At 32.7% G+C, this 23,918-nt stretch overlaps 3 protein-coding genes and 1 non-coding gene across 6 annotated transcripts; all 4 read right to left on the bottom strand.

Annotated features, from left to right (window-relative positions):
* Positions 1 to 1,894: 1,894 nt before the first annotated feature.
* On the bottom strand, positions 1,895 to 8,575 carry LOC107013114. The gene is made up of 8 exons (XM_015213105.1): positions 8,468 to 8,575; positions 7,531 to 8,121; positions 6,039 to 7,394; positions 5,629 to 5,953; positions 5,064 to 5,542; positions 4,569 to 4,930; positions 4,238 to 4,378; positions 1,895 to 2,162 (listed from the first exon to the last, which is right to left on the bottom strand). Exons 1-8 carry the CDS (start codon positions 8,573 to 8,575, stop codon positions 1,895 to 1,897), a joined length of 3,630 nt encoding a protein of 1,209 aa, XP_015068591.1.
* Positions 3,422 to 3,503, bottom strand: TRNAS-AGA. The gene has a single exon. It is a non-coding gene; the product is annotated as a tRNA-Ser (tRNA).
* Positions 8,576 to 9,175: 600 nt separating the features above from the next.
* Positions 9,176 to 14,726, bottom strand: LOC107012725. 3 transcript variants are annotated; one of them, XM_027915939.1, is made up of 12 exons: positions 14,574 to 14,726; positions 14,412 to 14,483; positions 14,187 to 14,303; positions 13,146 to 13,727; positions 11,673 to 13,055; positions 11,257 to 11,581; positions 10,907 to 11,168; positions 10,612 to 10,828; positions 10,150 to 10,520; positions 9,888 to 10,034; positions 9,665 to 9,788; positions 9,176 to 9,527 (listed from the first exon to the last, which is right to left on the bottom strand). In XM_027915939.1, the coding sequence occupies exons 3-11, from the start codon at positions 14,295 to 14,297 to the stop codon at positions 9,689 to 9,691; spliced, it is 3,498 nt and encodes a 1,165-aa protein (XP_027771740.1). In that variant the 5' UTR covers positions 14,298 to 14,303; positions 14,412 to 14,483; positions 14,574 to 14,726; the 3' UTR covers positions 9,176 to 9,527; positions 9,665 to 9,688. The 3 variants fall into 3 exon arrangements, with proteins under 3 accessions (XP_027771740.1, XP_027771739.1, XP_015068124.1); XM_027915938.1 differs by having other exon boundaries at positions 14,412 to 14,716; XM_015212638.2 differs by having other exon boundaries at positions 10,159 to 10,520; positions 14,412 to 14,712.
* A 2,554-nt stretch (positions 14,727 to 17,280) lies between these two features.
* LOC107014956 (probable metal-nicotianamine transporter YSL7) lies at positions 17,281 to 23,700 on the bottom strand. The gene is made up of 6 exons (XM_015215090.2): positions 23,316 to 23,700; positions 19,894 to 20,057; positions 19,504 to 19,601; positions 19,294 to 19,428; positions 18,705 to 18,894; positions 17,281 to 18,602 (listed from the first exon to the last, which is right to left on the bottom strand). The coding sequence occupies exons 1-6, from the start codon at positions 23,698 to 23,700 to the stop codon at positions 17,484 to 17,486; spliced, it is 2,091 nt and encodes a 696-aa protein (XP_015070576.1). The 3' UTR covers positions 17,281 to 17,483.
* Positions 23,701 to 23,918: the final 218 nt, after the last annotated feature.

Below are 23,918 nucleotides of genomic sequence, written 5' to 3' on the forward strand. Positions count from 1 at the left end.
GGAAAGTCAGCGAACGCCCAATGCCGCGGTTTAGGGCAGCTTGGATAGATTGGGAATTTCACCATATCTATTCCCAAAACCCTTTTTACACTCATGCCAATCATTTTTCAATTATGTAACATTCCATATGAGAAAATAGAGAAATCTAAAGATGAAAGTTTTAGGGTTTTATTGTTGGTGCAAGCTTTTTAAAGACAAATCTAAGTTAAGGTAGTGGGTTGTTTTTTTATTTGTGTGATTGTGACCGAAAGGAGATATCACAATAAAAGGCTTTTAGATTGAAAGATAATTAGCGTAATGGAAGATGACCTAGCCTACTTATTAGTGATTGATATTGGATTGAATTGCAATGAATCGTTGAGTGTTGATTGAATCTTAAATTTTTTCAATTCCCGTACATCCCTTTCTTGATATTTTCTTTACCCCCATTAGAAGTTTAGTTATAAATAGTCTTCTATTTGATATTTGTATACCTTTTTTTCAGGTCCAGTAGGAACACTTGAACTATTCAGATCTATAGAATGAAAAGGATTTTCGAGATTATCTAAGGGAGAACATATTGGAAGATTAGATCTTGACCCTGTGGATGACGGAGAGTAGAAAGCGATTGGTGCAATCTCACTAAGTGCTATAAGCATTTGCTTAGAAGCAGAAGAAGGGTCCGACATTTTATCAAGAAGAAGAAGAGAGTAGCAGTATTGGAGAACGAAAAATGTAGTGATTAAAGCAAATTTAGCCCCCTTTTTTTTGACAGAGTGAAGGAATATTGCAAGAAGAATGAAGGATTAAAAGAGAGAGAAAAAGGGTTTTAAAAAGGAAATGGTGCCAGGTCCCTATTGATTTGACACGTCGCTTGGAAAATAAGCGATGGAACTAACGGTCAGAACAACCGATGAATGACACGTGGCTTGATCAATGGTCACTTTATCTCAGTTTGAAATTAATGTACGAATGCTAACCTCGACTAGGACCAGGTCCCATAATGCAATTTTATCATCATTCCTCAACTGTTCTAGCCATGTGTTTGCTTTGCTAGTCCTTTATGAATGTATACATGCAATAAGTACAACAACGATCTAACTTAGATAAGATATTATTGACAAAGAGGATACATGCACTACAAGTTTAGCCATCAAGGAAATTCAATGATTGAATGACTTGAAATCAGTTTGAAAAGTCATCATGCCCAACTTCAACCTATTACTCTCAAATTGATCTTTGCTAAGAGCCTTGGTGAAGATATCTGCAATTTGTTCCTCCGTTGGGCAATATGTAAGCACAATGTTTCCTTTTTCAACATTTGTCTCTTAGAAAATGATGTCTAACATCAATGTTCTTGGTTCTCTTGTGGTGCACATAATTCTTTCCCATACTGACTGCACTAGTATTGTCAGACATAAGAGGTATTGCATTGATGATTACTCCAAAGTCCTCTTAGTGTTGTTTGATCCATCAACAGAAGATACATTCGCTGAGAAATCACTCTTAACATCCGTGCTATATCTCTTGGCAAGAGTTTGTTGAATAGCAAAAACTTGAACTTTGTAAGGAGATATACAACCAACACGGGTTTGTGATTTGAATAGAGAGATTCTGTATTTCAAATTATAATAAGAGGCTTGTAAAACACAAATTCATGAGAGATAAAAGAGTATTTACCTCTCTGAAGGTTTGCAACTATCTCAGCTACAAGAAGAACTTCGTGCTGTGCTCATAATCAAGCACCTCTTTTCCGCTACTCACATTTATGAATGAATATGAGCCAAAAATATCTCCTTTAAGAAATCTCTTTTCACATATAGGATCATCCATAATTTTCTTCTGATACAACTTGTTGTTTTTGGATGCATCCTATATTGAACATTAAGAAGTTGTTTCTTGTGTCCTAATATTACTAGCCTCTCGAATAAGCAAAACGCCTCGCCTTAGCACTTCTCCATCCATGAATAGGAGACAAGCAAGAAGCAACAATACGAACACGACTATTAAGAAATACATCAAACAGATCTTCATGATCATCAATGTTCATTCTTTTTGCATTACCAAATAAAATGATGTCCCCTAAACCATATGTGTCAAATACCAGACCATCTCGTACCTGTTGCATCAGCCTCTTTGTAACACCCAACACAGCAATGTTCGTAGGAGCACAAATCAAAGTTCTACATTTCATCTTTAACATGACATATAGTAAGGAGGCAACAGTTTTAGTCTTCCCCGTTCTGGAGGACCTTAAATTAGCTTAACAGTATTCTTTTGTTGCAATACAGCTTAGAACAACCTCTTGTTGAGCATCATCTAGCCCAAAGGACTGAATAATTGCACTTGAAATCGATAAAACATTAGTTTTAGATTCTCAGGAGGAACAAAGGGAACAGTCTTCCAAGTTAAAACACTATTCATAAATACTTCCAAGAAGAAGAAATATTCAAACCTTGTCTTTGTAAATATCTTTGTTCAACACATCCACTAAAGACCAAGAAAACACAAAATCTATCAACCCTGGAGGGGTTGTTTTCTTTTTTTTTCTTCTTTTTAGTAGTTGTCAGTGCCATTTTCCCTAGTAGTCATCAAAACAAACAAAACATCAAAAACAAATTCGGATCTTCACGCAAATAGTCGGACAGATTTACTGTTTACTTTTTCTATCTGGTATACATAGATCATCCACTATCATACACATACTATAAATGAACCATACATACTTTCCTCATAGTCATTAAAACAAACAAAAGAACAATTTTTTTATGGATCTTCACACAAGTAGCCAGATAGATTTACTGGTTACTTTTTCTAACCAATATACATAGAGATCATACACATATTATACTTATATTACCATTTCCCCTAATACTCATCAAAACAAACAAAAGATCAATTTTTTTAGGAATCTTCACACAAATAGCTAGACTTGTCTACATTTTTTCTAGTCGATATACATAGATTATACACATATTACACTAGATTATACATCTTACCTAGCAGTCATCAAAACATAACATTATTTTTTAACACACGCAAGAACAAATAGAAGGAAAAAAATGATTTGTATAATTAATTACCTTTTTCTTCTGCTCAAATTATGATTTTTTTTGCTTTGTGTTGGTTGAGGAGTTCAAGAGTATATGACTACTTAACTAAGTAAATTTCCAAAGTAAATTAATTCATTGTGTATAGGAATTGTTGTACATTAAACAATAATGTGAAGTGATATATTATTATTATATTATTTGTTTTTTAAAAAAAACTAGTCGTTTCCTTTTTTTCATTAAAAATTAAACAGAAAAGAAAAAGCTGGTATTTAATATCCTTTGTTTCATTTTCTTTTCTCATTTTTCCATGGCTTGAACAGAATGCGAAACTTAATATATATTCTCGTATTTAGATGTGCATTCAGATTTAAATCTTTAACGATCAAAAGCGTGGACGGCAGGATTCGAACCTGCGCGGGCAGAGCCCACATGATTTCTAGTCATGCCCGATAACCACTCCGGCACGTCCACGTTGATGTTAAGAAAATTCATAATAAATTTAATCAAAAGTGGAGCTAGGATTTTGAGTCTATTGTTTAGGATTTTATAAAAACACACCTTATTTGGTTTTAAATTATTTATAGATATATTAAATTAATGTTTAAACACATAGAAAAAAATTGAGGAAAAATTATTGAATTCTTCTGAACTCGTAGAATATGGTAGAATTAGACTATGTTGAGGCACAAAATGTGCCTATTCTGGTTCTTAATACCATTTTGTTGAGTCATGTTCCTATTGCGATGAAGTTATGTTATATGTATCGATAGTATAAAAGTAATTACACAAATAAAAAATTACTTAAAAGGTAATTGCAAATAACTTCATGTAAATAGCATTGATAGTTAACCTATAACAAATTGCAACGAATTTGTTATTATAACGTTTTACTTATTATCTATGTATATAACTTAAATTCATTAATGGAATATATATACGCATTACAATTCGAATAAGCATGTCCTAATTTATAAATCTATATGAATATAGGACAACATGGAGATCACAATGAAGGCAAAATTGAATATTAAGATCTTAGAGTTGTATATATATATATGGATCCAAGCTACATAGTAAATTAACATAATGGTGATACAGAATTCAACGTAAAGAAATGTCGTAGCTAGTCAAACTAAACTAAGACAGTTAAATTAAAAACGTTAAGAAGTAGTAGATGTGACATTATATTTAGTATCACTGTTTACTGTCTTGAAGATCCTGGTTCATCCCTCAAACTCATTGCTTCCAATTGACGTGGCAAGTTGTCGTTTCGATCTCTATTAGCTGAGCTTCTTGTTGAGATAACACTTCCATCAATTAGCCAAGTCATTGGAAATGCAATGTTTCTGCAGAAAAATGAACTCTGGTGTAAGTTAGTTGTAAAGTCAACGACTTAATAACACGTTGAGACGACTAGACATGTTCATGGAGTACTATATATTAACCCTATTATTAGGTAATCAGAAATTCTTTTACTCTGTCAGTGTATAAAAGCTAAATCGAGGGACAAAATGAGATCAACAGACATGTATGTACCGTTCCACACGTTTGTATTTGCAACGATTCATCATATCAACTGTATATTGACCAAAATGGATGTCAAGATCCTTTGCCAACTTTGGTATATAATATCCTGGTAAAATGTCCCATATCTTTAGCACTTGAAGATATCTCGAGTTCTGTTTCACAATATCGATTGTCCAAATCAACTTTAGGTGCTTTACATTGTAGACCTCCAACAGTACAGAGGAATTTCCTCTCTTGTTGTTGAACCTGTTGTTCTTTTCTGAGTTACGCCAACCACTCGAAAGCTTCTCTACAAGAGTATTCACTTCTTTACTTATCTCAGCATCCTTGATTCTGGCAATGGATTTAGTGAAATTCTCACTAAATATAACCTGTTGAGTTAAAACAGTAAAGAACGTGTTATATCTACGTGATGTAGAATGTACGAAATGTCATTTAATGTTCTGTTTTGGTCTTAAACATGTCACGTGGAAGAGTGAAAGAGAAGTTAAATATTCATCATACCTTCCACTTCACTGTTTGGAATAAAGGGGAGTCTGTTATGAGTAATGTTTCTTTATGCTGACATTCAATAGTCGCGTTCAAAGTTCCTTGATTCAATCGTTTATCATCAGTAACATCAAAGTAACAACCACGAGCCTTGGCGTCAATGACCAAATTCTTCCATATGGAACCACTATTAACCAAAGTTGTTCCATTTCCCAATATCCAAAGACAGTACCTTGCTCGTGTCAATGCTACGTTTGCTCTCTGAAGATTAGAAAGAAAACCAACCGATCCATTGCCATTACAACGAACAGTAGAGATAATTATAACATCCTCTTCACCGCCTTGAAAACCATCAACAGAACGTACATTCACAGAGAAGTCACTCTTTATATCTGTACTATATTTCTTTCCAAGAATTTGTTGGATAGCAAAAACTTGAGCCTTGTAAGGAGATATACAACCAACACGAACTTTTTGTTTCAATGAGATGGATTCTGTATGTAAGAGGATATCTATCAAGTATGCCAACTACAAAGAACAAAAAACATAATCCTTAAAAGATAAGTCGTGTGTTACGTACCTTTATGAAGGTTGAAAACTATCTCGGCTACAACGAAAGCTTCTGCTTTATTTCTCGTGCTGTGTCTTTCATCTTGCTCTTCATTTCCATTACTTACGTTGATAAAGGAATACGAGCCAAAAATATCTCCGGTAAGAAATCTCTTCTCATATTTTTCACCTTTCACATTAGGACCATCCATAATTTTCTTATGATAGAACTCATTGTTTGGGAACAGACTTATTTTTGGATGCATCCTATATTGAACATTAAGAAGTTGCTTCTTGTGTCCTAATATTACCAGCCTCTCGAATAAGCTCCTCCCGAATTCAGCCTTCTGGCAAATCTGTCAACAACAGACACTAATTGTAAATTATGAAAGAGCAGTAATGTAATGAAAGAAACATTCAATATTAAGACTATTTGAAAACCTTGCTCTGAACCATAGCAGGCAATTGTTTTTCATCTCCGATGAGTAAAGCATGACGTAGACCAGGGAGTTGTAACGGAATAGTGGATTCAGATTCTTTCAGTTGAGCAGCTTCATCAATTACCACCATCTCCAGTGGTGACATTCCTTGCATGTTCAGTTTTGATGAGCTAGACGCCGTGCAGAAAATCAAGCATGCACCTTTGAGACAAAAACGCCGAATAGGGGGCTTAAAATACTTACTGAAAGTTGGAAGAGAGAGATGCTCGTTAAGGAATTTCAACATTTCAAGGCATTCTGTTTTACTTTCATACAAGTTAGCAAAACGCCTCGCCTTATTTGTTGTATCAATACCAAGAAGCACTTCCTTATATCTTTCAAATGTTTCTGTAGTAGCAAACAATGTTTTAAGAGTTTGCAGATTCTTAAGAAGCCTGAACATTACATTAGCCGTTTCTAGTGGCATGTCGGAAGTAGGTACATGTGTATACAAACTTGGCAGACAAAACAATAAATGGTTAATGAACCATTTCAATTCTTTGATAACAAACTTCTCAAATGTCAAAACATTGGCTTCTTTGTTACTTGAATCCCCTTCTGCTCTCGAGTTGTTCCTCCGTTGAGAACTTTTTTTATCTTTTGAAGCCTTCTTCTTGTTCTCCTTTAAGGGTTCAAGAACAAATTTACTCCACAACTTATTCTTCGTATGCTTATCTACTAATCCATGAGCATTGATCTTCCCATCTTTGTTGCTCAAGCTAGATTGTTCACTGGTAATGTTACCTTCTACTTCCTCTTCATCATCACTTGTGTCATGTTCCTTATTTTCATCTTTTTCTAAGTACTTACGGTAGTGCTCTTTAGGATCCTCGAGCAAACATATCATGGATTGTACACTACTTTTCCATCCATCTTTTGATGACAGGCAGCTGGCAAGAACATCAACGCGGTACTCAAGAAACACATCAAACAGATCTTCATGATCACCGATCTTCATTCTTTCACCATTTCCAAATAAAACAACGTCTCCTAAACCATACGTGTCATATTCAAGACCGTCTTGTACATGCTGCATCAACCTCTTTGCAACTCCCAAAACAGCAATGTTCGTAGGCGCACATGTCAAAGTTCTGCATTTCATCTTTAACAGAACATATAGTAAGGAGGCAACTGTTTTAGTCTTCCCGGTTCCTGGAGGACCCCAAATTAGCTTAACCATATTCCGGTGATCACATTCCCTTGTTGCGATACAACTTAGAATAGCCTCTCGTTGAGCATCATCTAGACCAAAGGACTGAATGATAGAAACATCAGTTTTAGTTTCTCTGTCAGAGCAATCTGTGCAGTCTACTTCACCCTGACATTGATCAAAATCAACATGAATAAAAGAATAACAAGATTAAGAAGGAAAAAAATGTGATGAGTGTGTTTAGTACGACAGAAGTCATTTCTCATGGAATAAATTTCCCCTGGAAATGACTTGTGACATAAACACATAACCGATAACTTACATTAGCTACATCACTTTGCAACACAGTCCCAATGATCTTTCGATTTGCGTTATCAGGATCTAAATGCAAAGCATTCCATATTCGAATATTTGTTGTCAAATTAGACAGATAAACCACAAAAAGCTTGCCCCCTTGTTCACCCTTTTCATTGTCTTGTTGCTGAAATGGAATAAGATTTGAAGACAGTATAGGTGTCCAGACTCCATCGTCTTCATCATCTTCATCATCCATGTTTTGAACTATGGCAATGAGAAAAGATCTCTCAGGTCTGTTCAGATCATCGATTCTTCGTGGTCTCACATCTGATAATGCAATCAAATCTCCATTCTCTGGTTTGTATTCTGTTTTACTTTTCTCTCCCTCTTTAGCTCTCTTAATCAAAATTTCGTAATATAGATGTTTGGGAGCCTCAAACTTTCTTGATGTTACAACATCAAGAACCTCAACGTAAGGGGCATGCGATACTGTGGAGATACATGAGAGCAAATCAGCATGTGTTTCTTCAACTAGTGGAGTAATGTATGACTTCAAGTAATGATCAATCGACACGAATTTCACTGGTATTTCTTTCACCTACAACATACATAGTATTTTACTTAATAATACAAAGGAATAAGGGAGAGTCACGATTTGAAGTTTATGGATTCAAGAGACTATTACATATTCAATTAGTTGTTTATACAAATACAAGATTTGGACCACAACGAAAAGCAACTTCTCTTGATGACCAGGGGAGGAACCTTGCGAGTGCAAGGGGTTCATCTGAATTTACTTCGACAAAAAATTACACTATATATATAGTAGATGTTATAATAACTCGATATTTTCTTGTGTTTACTTCTTCATATTTTGAACTTTGAGCACGTGCATTTTGTCAACAATAATTGTTTTGGTTTACTAGAAAAGTAAAAATTCAAACCTTGTCTTTGTAAAGATTTTTGTTGAGTACATCTCTTAAAGACCAAGAAAACACCAAATTCACTAAGCCATGAATTGGTTTCTTCTTCTCTTTTGTTGTTGTTGACATGATCTTCACCTAATTGTCATTAAAATAAATTAATCAATTTAACCTTACACAAGCAAAAACAAAATTAAAGAAGGGAGTTTAATTACCTTTTATTTCTTCTTCTTATGAGATTAGGAGTTTCTACTAGCTAAGTAAATTGGAAATTAAAACAGGAAAAATAACAAGTGAATACATTAAGAGTTCCTTTTTTTTTTTTTTCAAAAGTCTCCTCATTTTCTTCCTTGGGAATTATAGAGTTTTACACAATTTCCATGCATGGATGGGATACCTATATTGACAACATTAATTAAATGTTACTATTCCATATGTCTCAATTAATTATGTAACACTATTCGGATTTTAAGATTCAAATCTTTTAATTTTAACTGTAAATTGAAACATAGATTCGTCATGTTATTTTACAAAATATTTCGTCCGTCTATTTTTATTTTGTCTAGCACTTTCTTTGTCACTTTTGCATATTGATTCACCAGCGAGTTTAGAAATATACCATTTAGCTTTGCTTAGTTAATGCTGATAAAATTTGACTATTGATCTATCACTGTAGAAATATATATAGGCGTCTCAGAGAGTCAAATAGTCTTAATAACAGCTATAACATGTTAAATTACGCAAAAAGTAGTTATATTGTCCAAGTAAATAACATCACGCTCGTTACAATTCTAGGAACCATGGTATGGTGTATGAATATAAAACAGAATGGAATTTTCACAATGTAGGCACAATCAAATACTAAGACCTTGTAGTTGTATTATATATAAGGTCTTTGCTACATTTTAAAGATCAGCATGTCCATTTAACAAGCCATTTCACTTCAACAATATCGTAACTAATAATTACAGTACTCATGAACACCATCTCAGCAGACGCGTAGATTCAAAAACTATAGGATCACATCACCAGATCAGTTGCAGTATTAACATGATGAAGGCAGTGAATTGCACCAAAAAAACTGCCAAGAAAAAAACAGAATTTAATGTTAAGAAAGTTCGCAGATAGTAAAGCTAAGACAGTTAAATTGAAACATAGGAAGTACGTAGTAGATATGACAATGTATTTAGTGTAACTCTTTTCTGTTTCATGTTTTACCTGTATTACGCGATGTTTACACTTCTATTTGGACTTGTTGCGCATATACTTTTCCATGAAATCTTCAGCAAGTTGGTTCTGTTTTGATTCGCGGAATAGTTCTCCTTTCTTCTTCTTGGACTTACTGGTAGAACAATTGAGTAAAGGTAGTAACTAGACTAATGTAACACCAAAAAAACAACATCTGAGTTCTGTTTCACTTTTTTCGTGTAGTACTACTCACTTGGAACTTCTCGATGATCCTGGTTTATCCCTCAAATTCATAGCTGCCAATTGGCGTGCCAAGTTGTCATCTCGGTTACTGTGAGCTGAGGTTGTTGTTGAGACAACATTTCCATCAATTACCCAAGACATAGGAAATACAAAGTTTCTGCAGAAAAATGAAGACTTGTGAGTAAAACATGTTCGCGGAGTACTAATTCGATTATCCTAAAATGTACTTGTAAGAATTGACAGAAATGTAGACCAGAGAAACAATACAAGACATTTTGTACCGTTCCACACGTTTGTATCTGCATCGATTCATCATATCAACGGTATATTGACCAAAATGGATGTCGAGATTCTTAGCAAACTTTGGTATATGACATCCTGGTAAAATGTCCCATATCTTTAGTACTTGAAGGTATGTAGAGTTCTGCTGCTGAATATCTACGGTCCAAATCAATTTTAGGTGCTTGACAAAATACTCCTCCAACAATCCAGAAGAATTTCCGCCTTTGTTGCTGAACATGTTTTTCTTTTCTGCCTTACGCCAACCACTCGAAAGCTTCACCAAAAGGGAAATCACTTCTTTACTTATCTCAACATCCTTAATTCTGGCAATGGATTTTGAGAAATCCTCACTAAATATAACCTGTTGAGTTAAAACAACAAAAAACTCGTAATTTCTCCGTTCGCGAATAGAACTCAAATATTCATATTATAGGCTAAATGAAGCAACATACCTTCCATTTGGCTGATTGAAATATAAGTGAATCTGTTTTGAGTAATGTTTCTAGCTCGCTAAGTTCAATGGTCGCGTTCAAAATTGCTTGACTCAATCGCTTGTCTTCAGTAACATCAAAGTAACAACCGCGAACCTTGGCGTCAACAACCAACTTCTTCCATATGGAACCACTGTTAACCAAAGTTGTACCATTTCCCAATATCCAAAGGCAATACCTACATAAGAATCAAAGTAAACAGTTAAGAATATCAAAAACCATCCGTTATGTGTAATGTTGTTCACCAAATTAGTACCTTGCTCGAGTCAATGCTACATTTGCCCTTTGAAGATTCGAGAGGAAACCAACCGATCCACTCCCATTACAACGAACAGTGGATATAATTATCACATCCTCTTCACCACCTTGAAAACCATCAACGGAACGTACATTCACAGAGAAGTCACTCTTAACATCTGTGCTATATTTGTTGCTAAGAATTTGTTGAATAGCAAAAACTTGAGCCTTGTAAGGAGATATACATCCAACACGGACCTTTTGTTTCGAAGAGATATATTCTGTAGGTAAGAAAATATTTATTAGGTATGCCAACACGTTTCATTCATCTTATGCAGAAATTAAATCCTTGAAAGATAAGTGCATTACCTTTATGAAGATTGGCAACTATCTCAGCTACAACAAAAGCTTCTGCCTTATTTCTCGAGCTGTGTTTGTCATCGTGCTCCTCATTTCCGCCACTTACATTAATAAACGAATAGGAACCAAAAATATCTCCAGTAAGAAATCTCTTTTCATATGCAGCTGATTTCACATTAGGACCATCCATGATTTTCTTCTGATAGAACTCTATATTAGGGAACAAACTTATCTTCGGATGCATCCTGTATTGAACATTAAGAAGAAGCTTCTTGTGTCCCAAAGTTACCAGCCTCTCAAATAAGCTCCTCCCGAACTCAGCCTTCTCGCAAATCTGTATATAACGGATACTAGCTGTCAATGACAAAAGAGCAGCACAGTAAATTTAAAAAAAAAAACAAGTTATAAAGAGATTAACTAATAACCTTGCTCTGAACCATAGCAGGCAGTTGTTTTTCATCACCGATGAGTATAGCATGGCGGAGACCAGGGAGTTGTAACGGAATAGTGGATTCACATTCTTTCAGCTGAGCAGCTTCATCAATAACAACCATCTCGAGTGGTGTCATTCCTTCTGTGTGCAACTTTATCGAGCTAGAAGCTGTGCAGAAAATCAAACATGCACCTTTCAGACAAAAACTTCGAATTTGGTAGTCCTCAATGAAATTGGGAAGAGAGATGCTTTCGTTAAGAAATTTCAACACTTTTAGGCATTCTGTTTTAGTTGTACGAATATTTAAACGCCTTGTCTTATTCTTAGTAGCAAATCCCGGTAGAATTTCTTTTAATCCTTCAGATTGTTCCACAGTAGCAAACAATTTTCCAAGAGTTTGAAACATCTCAAGTAGTCTGATCATCTCCTTAGCTACTTCTAGTGAAATGATAGAAGTAGGTAGATGCGTATACAAGCTCGTTAAGCAAAATGTTAACTGATTCTGTATACATTTGAATCTTTTGTTCACAAACTCATCAAGTGTCAACACGATTACTTCTTTGTTGCTCGCCTCCCCATCGTTCTTGACCTTGTTTGCTTTTTCACCTTCTTTCGAGTTGTTATCCCTTCGAGACTTTTGTTTATCTTTCTTCTTGTTCTCTTTTAAGGTCTCAACAACGAATTTCTTCCATAACTCACTCTTCTTGTTCTTGTCGAGTCCTTGATCATTGCTCGTACTAGATTCTTGACTAGTAACACTTCCTTTTTTTCCCTCTTCCTCATCATCTATCTCCGCATTATCATCACTGTCACGGTCCTTGTCCTTTAGTTTCTCTAAGTACTTGCGATATTCCTCTTCAGGATTCTCGAGCAAACATGTCATGGACTGTATACCAATTCTCCACCCACTAATCGGAGACGAGCAGCTAGCAAGTGCAGCAACACGGTTACTAAGAAAGACATCAAACAGATCTTCATGATCATCGATCTTCATTCGTTCCCCATTACCAAACAAGACAATATCTCCTAAACCATACGTGTCGTATTGCAAACAACTCTGTACATTCTGCATCAGCCTCTTAGTCACTCCCAACACAGCAACATTCGTGGGCGCACAAGTCAAAGTTCTGCACCTCATTTTTAACAGGACATAAAGTAAAGAAGCAACTGTTTTTGTCTTTCCAGTTCCCGGAGGACCCCAAATTAACTTAACCATATTCCGGTGAGAACATTCTCTTGTAGCAACACAACTTACAACAGCTTCTTGTTGAGCACTATCTAGCTCAAAGGACTGAGCGATGGCTCTTGAACTCGATATAGCTATATTAGTTTCTGCTTCTCTAACGGAACAAAGGGAGCAGTCTACTTGATCACCCTACAAACGAAATGTTTATTAGATGCTAGACTAATGATACAATTTCAACGTATGATCACTATAACAGTAAAGTTGAAAAAAAGTACTTACAACATTCGAATCATCACTTCTCATCACGGTCTTAATGATATTAAAGTTTGAATTTTCCCGGTCTGAGTGCAATGCATTCCATATTCGAATGTTTGTTGTCAAATTAGAAAGATAGACAACAAAAAGCTTGTCCCCTTGTTCACCTGTTTCCCTATCCGGTTTCTTAAACGGAATAAGCTGTGAAGACAAGATAGGTATTCTATAACCATCATCATTCATACCTTGAACTATAGCAATGAGGTATGATCTCTTAGGCCTGTTTAAATCCTCGATTCTTCGTGGTCTCACATCTGTTAGTGCAATCAAATCACCAACTTCTGGTTCATATTTCGATTCATGCTTTGATTCATTACTCTCTCCCACCTCTCTATTTTGATTTCTTCTCAACAAAATATTGTAATATAAACCTTTCGGAGGCTTAAAATCTTTCGATACTTTAACATCAACAACCTCAAGAGCAGGTGCCCGCGAAACAGTGGACACATTAGAGAGCAAATCAGCATGTGTTTCTTCAAGAAGTGGAGTAATGTATGACTTCAAATAATGATCAATCGACACAAATGTCTCTGGAATTTCTTTCACCTAACATATCGAAACAGAACAAATTACAATAAATTTGACCCAAAAGTTCAAAAACTAAAATTATAGTACAATTCATGATACTACATGAGACACGAAATGTTAACAACTTATAACGTTGCTCCGACTCTCCAAAAATGTTTTTGGACCCATGTCGGATCATCCAGACACACACTATTGTTAGAAAATCCGATATCCAGCTAACAACATTTTTAATGAGTCGGAGCAACTTATCTTTCAACCAACTAAACACATTGATTTTGACTCAAACAAAATAAAATGTGTTCATATATAACATACTATTGTTAGCTATCATTGCTCAGATTCTTCAAAAATGTTATCGTACCTATGTCAGGTCCTCTAAAAATACATTGTACTATTTAAGAATCAAACAAAAAACTCATCAAAATTTTCGAAAAGTCCGAGCAACATAAACAACAAAAAAGAAAGATGAATTCAAACCTTGTCTTTGTAAAGATCTTTGTTCAACACATCCTTCAAAGACCAAGAAAAAACCAAATCCACTAATCCAGAAATTGTTTTCTCTGTTTTCTTCTTTGTAGTAGTAGCCATTTCCCCCTAATATTAATCAAAATTATACAAAAAAAATTAAAAAAATCAACAACAACATGTACATCATGATCATCAACATGCAACAACAAATAGATTTAAAAAAAAAAACTTTACCTTTATATTTATGATCTTGTAGCTACTACTATAACTTCATATTATACTGAAGCAACAAAATATTCTCTACTGCTGCATTCAACAAAAATGATGAAAGTTTAGTAAAAATAAATGTAGAAAATGACAAGTAACTTTAATGTAGAAAAATAATTTATTTCGTACAATCATATGATAAAAAAGGAGAAAAAGTGTGGAATAAAGATTATAAAGATCTTCAATAAGGTGGACTAATAGTCAACAAATAAAATAGATGAAAAAAACAGAGAAGTTACAAGGAAAACTTATAATATATAGTTTTTTTTCGTTTTCTTTTATTTGCTAAAACTTAAAAGAAAGTTATATATTTATATTAATAATATTACATGTTGATGTCAATATTAGTGTTTTTATATACTGTACCAAAAGTGACAAAGATTCAAAAGGCTAAAAGGAAGAAAGAGGAAGATGATGAGAAGTTACAAGGAAGACTTAGAATCGAAGTCTTAAACTATATATAGAAAGGGCAAATAGTAATTCGTACTCCATTTATTTTTATTTGTTCAGTATTAATTTATCACACCCTCTAAAGAGCAATAAATATAATCAATAGTGAAATCAAAAATTTCACTAAAAATATTCAAGATTTAACATATACACATGAAAAAAAAAAGACAACTTTCACATATAGCAAACAAAAAATTCATATTTGTATGGTATATCAAAGTTTGCATAATTGCGCTCCATAGCAAACATAAAACTGTATAATTTGCTATACATATACAATTGTATAATTCGTTGGCCTAAATTGTATAATTCGCTGGCCTATTTCGCTGCAATAGTATAATTCGCTATCCTATTTCACTGCGATTATATAATGCACAATTGTATAATTCGCTGTCTATTTCGTTGCAATATTTTTATAAAATTTGATTTGCATACAGTTGAATCGAATTAAAATGTATGTATGTTGCATAATTATAAGTGTATAGCAAGAAGATATATGTTTTTCTCTCGCTTTATACAAAAACAGAAACACAATATATACACTTCTGTTGTATAAAGCTAGAGAAAATTATATTTCACTGCAATTGTATAATTCGCAATTGTATAATTCGTTGGCCTTTTTCTCTGTAATATTCAAAGCAAAATGTTTGTAAATTGTATAATTATGTGTATAACACGAAAATATATATTTTTGCATGTGTATATACAATTTTCTCTCGCTTTATACAAAACAGAAACAAAATTTATACACTTCTGTGTATAAAGCAAGAGAGGCGAGCGAGAATGGAGAGTGGCGAGCGAGATTTTTGAGAGAGAGATGTCTGGCAAACTTTAGCTAACGTTTGTTATGGAGCACAATTAAATCAAACTCTAGCTACTCCATTTATTTTAGGTTATTAGTTTGCTATTATATACAATTTTCAAAAAAAAAAACGCTATATAAAATTACCGTGTATCTAGACTTGTTTACTTGGTAAGACTACATAGTTAAAAGAATAGGTAGCTTTACTTGATTTGATAACGTAAAAATTATTTATACGAAGACTAATATATTTTTAGTGCAATATAACCAAAAAAAAAAGAAAAATTAAATTAGTGTGGAAAAAAGTGAAATCCTGTATAGGAAAATGTAGAAAATAAAGACATACTTCTGATAGTGATTTTTTGTGGGGATCGTTTCGTTTCCTTAGTTGGGAATTAAAGAAAATTCAAATATTTTCAATTAACTTTTGTTTTCTCATTTGCTATAAAACTTAGAAGAGTGAACTTTGTGTAAATGACGTATTAAAAAAGCTATTATTGTACTATGTGCAACTTTGTTTCCATGCCGACCTCTTTTTTCTAACTAATTAAATTTTATAAGTTTTCGTTTGATAGAGTATATACAAATAACGTTGAATTTTTATTTTATCGGATAAATCAATAGTGTGCAGCTGTAAAACTGCAAAAATTGCAGTGGTCATTGACCACTGCAGCAGAGCTGCAGAAAGGACATCAAATCTTTGATAAATGATACGTACTTTTTTTGTCTCAATTTATTATGTGATATTTTTTATTTTTTAAAAATTAAATAATTTAAGTTTAATCGAAAATTTATGCATGAAAAATATTTTATTTATAAACTCTAAAGGTTTATTCTTACTAAAATTTCTATTTAGTTTGTATACTGGAAAGTAACAAACAACATCTCTATTTATAATAGTAAACAACGAAACTAAACTAGGACTAGAAAATATATATCCTATATGAATAGACACTAATTAAATAAATATTAACATAATAAATCCTAAACAACTTAAGCTCCAACTTTGAATTATTATTTAGAAAAACTACATGAATTAATACATTTTAAAAAATAATTACTTATTTTAGCGATACTTTTTGTTTATTACCATTTATAGCAATATTGTGATAAATCTGTAATATGTATTAAAAGTGAATTATGTATGCAATATATTTGAATTATAATTGTTATTTGAAATATAATATGTTTGTTTGGTAAAAATTGTCACATTGTATTGTAAGTGTATTAAAATGTGTGATAAATGTACTATCCATCATTAAAACTTGTATTATACGTGAATAATAAATTGTTCTTTATAATATGTATTAAACTTGTATTATAAATAAATTAAAAGTGATTAAGTGAAAAAAAATATTATTGCTATAAATGGTAAATATTTTTTTATTATAATATATTTATGTAAGTTTCCCTTATTATTTCAACTGTATACAAAAATAGTATAGTGTTATACTAAAAGTGTCACGTCCCCATATTGCAAGGGACATTATCATTAAATTTATATTTACTAAAGAGAAATGTAACACCTCACCTTAATTTTACATAAATATTTAGTTTAAACTTGGTTACAAAATGCATATTATCTAACCAAAATATAAAGCTGTGAATTTGTGAACAATGACATAGTACAATAAACTTATGTAGTGTACATTTACAACTTAACACATGAAGCTCAATATGTTCTCTACGTAAATTTTACTTCTATCTTTATGGCAAGTTTATAGCAATATAAACATCGAACATACAGGGGAAAAACAGAATAATAAAAACGCGACAGAACCTACATGTTACCGAGTTTTAGGATGCATGAACTTATCGACTCTGATATTGTCCTTCCTTGATAGAAACTTCATGCAAATTGGTGGATTAACACCTGATAAAGCTAAGATTGAACTAGGCAAGGTCCAGATTCCATCTCCACAGATTAGTCCAGACGCGACAGCTGGTCCAAATGCATCGGCCTTAGCCTTGTTTATCTTTGTCCAGATGAACAAAATCAGGCTCCCGATACACATATCAATGGCGAAGTATGATCCTAGATAGAAAGGTATAGCCATTGCCATCGGAAGAGGAATGTACTTTGCCTTGTTCTTTCCTAGAGCATCTCTTAACGCGTTGATTGCAATAGCTCCAATGAAGAATATGTAGCATAATGTGAGACAATTCTTTGGTAGAGCTGAGAAGCCTTCCACTCCCAATATAGACATGTTACGATAGACTAGAGCGTTAGGAGCAGGGTACTCTGAACCTGGAATACCTAAGTCGTGGAACGCCTTGTAGAATAGCCAAAATACACAAGGGGAAATCACACACCCCATTGCTGTTCCGATTATCTGGCTTATGAACATCGACCTAGGAGAAGCCAGCGTCATGTAACCTGTCTTGAAGTCTTGTGTTAAGTCGGATGCAGTTGTGACTATGTTCATCATGACACCACAAGCAGCTAATCCTGCTAGAACACCACCATGACTAGCCCCAGCCCATGCACCGATAGTGAAGATAGCCAGCTTCCCGTACGTTGATGCTAATGACCAGTCAGTCAGACCACTCCCATAAGCATTGCAGAATGCTAGTGCTGGTGCAAAAATGTATATCACCACAATGTAGTACCACTTAAGTTGATGGAAAATGTGTGGAAGCGTTATCATGGAGATGATGGCAATGCTAACATAACCGACTATAGCAACCCACGTAGGGATTTGATCCTTGAGGAAAAGCTCGGTTCGTATCTGATCATCATAAGACAGAGATGCCTCTGCAGGGGATGCACGCAGGGCACCAACAGGAAGGACTAAACCTGTTTTCTTCTCGCGGAATTGGCAATATATACCATACAATGTTCTTCCCAGTACTTTGATGAAGTTGTAAAGACCATCACCAAGGATCATAGCTATTGCTATAAACACCTGCATTACAAGAGCATCACGGAAAAATCCATTAGCCTCATTTTTCAGTTTTTATCTGATCGAGCTAATTTAAAAACATCGCGTGTCATATTGATTACGTACCCTGTAACCTTGTATGCCGTGAAGGCTGGTAGGACTTTGATCAGCAGGGTACCAATGACCTTTTCTGTCTTCAATAAGAGGCCACATTATACCCCACGAAAGGATCGCTCCAACTAGTAACGATACGTTGACTAGATATGGACATATCATCCCAACACCAACATATGTCGCGGAGAAGTCAAAATAAAACCTGGTTGATCAGAGAAATAAGTCGAAAACATTGAAAAGTAGTGCTTCCAAGTTACAGAATTGAGTATAGAAACATCTATATTGCTCGGGCTCTTCAAAAATGTCACCAGGCGCATACCAAATACTCCAAAAGTAGTGCATTTTGGAGGATCTAACACGGGCGTGACAACGTTCTTGGAGAGCCAGAGCAACATAGCTAAACATAACAACCTTGTTTCCCAATATACATACAAAAACATAAGAGCATATTGCAGTAGATGTAGAAGTTCAACGTTTATTCGAGTCCAAAAGTTTAGGCAAGCTACATTGTGTAAGTTATTGAAAACACATTGCGAAATGTATCAATAGCATAATAAGTCCAAACAAACAAGTTGATATTAATGGAAATTCAAACGTTTACCTGTTCTCGTAGGCTCTGAGACCTAAAGTGGGAAAGCTCCCGAATCCACAGCCATCCCCTCCTGTAAAAAACCACTGGAAGAATCCCCATAAGAAGCTGAAGGTGAAAAACTTTCCCAAAGTTTTTACTTGCTTCCTGCAACGACGAGCAATTAGAACAGTAAGTACTATCATCGATAAGAAACAATCGTTGATGGTGTAAAAGACTCACTTGGCTAGCTTAGCTCCTTGTGGAGTATGGAAACTGTTGATCAGGTGAGCAGTTGCAGTACCACTCGGATAAGTCAGTTTGAAGTCGATAATCATAATCTGAGAATATATTCACATTATGTCAAAACAATGCAACTTGTATGATAGCATCAATATATCGCGGTTACTAATGTTGACAAATTGTTTATCAAAACGCACCTCAAAGCTGACTAGAAGACCTTATGTTAGAATATGCCTAACAACTTAACTTGCCTAATCAAAATTTACGTTCACATGACAACTGACTCATTAATTTCGAGGTGTGTTTTAGTGTTACAACCTATTATATACAAGTGTATATCGTCACGCTTGAAAATATGTCATACATATGCATTAGAGATGTCGAATTTACCTTACGAAGCGGAACAACAGAGAAAAGCCCAAGAAAGCTAACAACCAAGAGGAAAGTTATCATCCATCCTAAAGAAGGGTTCTTGACATTATCTGCAGCATTTGCTTCTGTTGATTGCTTAGCAATAACTTCACTCATGCCAAAAAGATAGCTTCCAAAACCTCCTACTCATGATCAAAAGGTAAAATACAGAAGAAATTAGAGTTATTATATTGAATTTTACTATATGCTTTTATCACATAAATAAGGTACCAAATGATTTTTAAAATGCAACAATTAATAATGCATTGCCTAAGGAGAGAGAACACCAATTTAAATTAAAGCTAGGTGACTTCTTTTCATCGATTCATCTAACTCTTCGTGAACAAAATTAGAGAGAGGGGGGTACAATGTAAAATAGTTTAAGTTACATGCAAGCTGGTATGAACAGACCAATTCATAGTCACTTGTATTCACTTCGGGGCGGAGCTAGCCTCATAGCGATGGGTTCGATGGAACTTCAATAGTATTTTTGTTAAACCAGAATCCAATAGATAAAAAACAGTTATGCTATTTTTAAGATATATATTTTTTATCATATTGATACTATAAAATTTGTAACTTACAGTACTTTTGTATAGTGTTGGAATATGTAGTTGTTATTTTTGAAATATTCTATTATCTAATACTTTGAAAATCAGTCAAATTAACTCTTGAAAAGTAGAACATGACAAATAATATGAAATGAAGGAAATAATTACTTTTAATATATTCTAAAGCCATAATGATTTCCCTATGGAGTTTTTATTTCAATTAATTTGTGGAAAATAATCGTCAACATTATTATAAAATGATCCCCCACCACTTACGGAGACAATAATTCATACACAAAGACTTTATTAGAAAAAAAAAAGAATTACTTTATTTCGTTATGACATATTTTAAATTTTAATCATAAAAATTCTTTATTCTGATAATGACGTATCATCTTTAAGACTTACGAAGAATAATTCACATATATAAAAACTACATAAAAAATACAATGAGTCATAAAAATTAACAATGAAAAATAAAATAAATTATGATTAATATTTTCAAAATTTAATTTTTAAAATTCAATCGATATTATATAAATTGAAACAGAAAGAGAACGTATTACAATTTTTCAGTTTGTTTAAGTGTCTAACAAGTCAAGTATGAATAGCTAGTCTCACTCCAGTTGTCTTTCAAAGACTTCTAATTTGTCATGTATTCACACACTATAATTGACTAAACTTAAAATAACAATTCAGTGCATAAAATATTTTGCGTTAATGAAATTTACAAAAAGGTCACACTTATATTTCAATCCAAATATTAGTGACATATTAATTATATTTTTTTAAGAATTCAAGAATTTCTGAGAATTCTTTAAAAGATTTTATGTAATTAGTATAAAAAAAAATTATTTAGATTCATGCATCTTAGTTTGTTACTATTCCTAATTTGGTACCTAAATAAAAGAATGTCACTTAACCTTCCTATATTTAGTAAAAAAAAAAGTTTTAACTTCTAACATTCTCATTTGACCTTTTAATGACTATCTCTTAATTATTATAGTAAAAAATAATGACAATGACAAGTCTAAAATTATAAAATTCAAAATGTAATAGTATGCACACTTTTAATTTGAATCACGAGATCTTACAAAAAATAAAATCAAAGCAATTTATTATTTTAAATAGAATAAAGGACAATTACTTTACATCTTGAAATTCACATTTAGTGGAACACACCTTTTCGCCCGTGCAAAATGATAAAGTAAGATATAACTAACAGAGTGTATAAAATATCTCGTATTAATTAAATTTAAGAAAGATTCATAATTTGAAGAATAAATCAATGATCTATTATAATATATGCTTGTGATTATTTTCACGAATTAACTATGTAGCTTAGATATTACACGAAATAATTTTACTGTTATTTCAAAATTTACTTTCAGAAATTCTAAAATATTATTTAAAATTAAGATTGTATATTTAGATTTTTTTATATTTTAAAGATAATATTTTAAACTTCATTGATATTTCTTTTATTATAGTGTGGTGTCCACAAACCCACCAAATATCCGTGGATTAAATAATATCACACACAATGTATCTAGACCAACATTTCAACAATATTAATTTTCGATTTAATTGCAAAATGAGAAAAAAAACACATGATTTGACAAAAATAAACTCAAACTTTTCCCTTTTTTTCCAACACTACCTTCATGGAAAGTTGTTTACATGTTATCCAATTATTTTCGTAGTCTCATTTTATGTATAACACTTTTTTTATTAAAAAAAAGAAAATTATATAATTAATTTTTAATTTTTTTTTATCTTTAATGATATTTTTGTGTGGCATGATAATATTTATTGTTATATAAAAAAAATAATAATCAGATTTTCCTCGTAAAAAGTCATATTCCGTTAAAAACAATCATATAAAATGAAATAAATGAATTTTAAATTGCTTTTTATAAAAAATCGTATTTTGTTAAATGCTATTATTTTATATAAAATGAGATAAGACGGAGAGTATGATTTAAATTTTAAAGTAGGAACATCTCATCAGCTAAATCAACACCTTTTGTGAAGTTAAACTAAAAGACTCCAAATTTAAATTGAATTCTCTTCTAATTAACTTTTTATTTTTTTTAAAAAAAATACTAATTTAATACTGAAACTAGTATTTACATCAAACTAGTTTAATTTATTACTATGATAGTTTAGTATTTTTAATAAACAAAATATAAACCAAAAAATATTTTCTTTAATCATAATTTTTTCAAAAAAAATACTTAATATTCCAAATTTCTAATTATGACTTAATTAAAGATTCTCCGTCTCTATAAAGACTTGAACAAACAACAATGGGCCAAGCATTATGGGTTCAAAAATTAACATTTATATATTCAAACATATATCATGCCTCTATTCCACCTAACCTAAATTAAATAAATGTAAGTTTTGGTCAAAAAGAATTAGTTATAACAACTAAAAGTATGTCAGAGATAAATTGACTTTCGAAAAGAGAAACACGATAAATAATACAAAACAACATAAATAAGAATATATATAGAAACAGACAATGTCTTATAACTATTCATTTCATATAAATACACGATGTAAATAAATTTTTACTGAAATAAAAATAGAGGACATCAAGAATAAACTAACCATATCGGAAAATACGAAATTATAAATATATGTCTTGCGTCAATTGATTTGAAATAAACACTCAATGCAGATAAATTTATGTCGAGACTAAAAAAAAGAGAGAGGAAAATTTTTGTAACCACTAAAACATAACAACAAATACAAGATACGCAAATCATGCATCTTAATTCATTTGATAACATAAGCACTCGATACAGATAAATTTTTTTACGGAGAGAATGAAGAATTACTTACCGCTAAAGGCTATGCCTGAAGTTGCAACAACACAAGTCTGAATAACAGTATTTTCTTGTCTTGTAAATGGTTGTTTCAAAATTCCAGATTTGTCAAGAAATTTAGTCCAAGTCTTGACAAAAAAGAATCCCAAAAGTCCAGCAGAGACATTAAGAGAAGGTATAATTCCAGTAGTAAGATTCAGTTTCATAACAATAAAAGTAAATAAAATTCCCAATATTAAGCTCACAAAAAATGCTCTTAATGTTAATTGACTTTCCCATGATGGCACTTGTTTTGATTCAAATATCCTTTCTACTGATTGTACTTCTTGCTCTTCTTGAATTCTTTTGGTACTATTTGTTGTGTGTATTTCTCTTCTATTAACACTATTGGATCTATCCATAGCTCTAGTGTTTTATGAAGAAAAAAAATAATTAGAAGTTGGGATTTGGGAAATTGGTATTTATTGATGAAAGTGGGAGTACTAGTGGGGATAAAGATTTCATATTGTGTATAGTGTGTACTAAAGATTGAATATTGTTGTTATCATAGATAAAATGGGGTCGGGGCGATGACGGAGATAGAATTTTTATTAATTGTGTATAGTGTGTACTAAAGGGT

This window comes from Solanum pennellii, chromosome 3, assembly GCF_001406875.1.
Source record: "Solanum pennellii chromosome 3, SPENNV200".
NCBI classification, from domain to species: Eukaryota; Viridiplantae; Streptophyta; class Magnoliopsida; order Solanales; family Solanaceae; genus Solanum; species Solanum pennellii.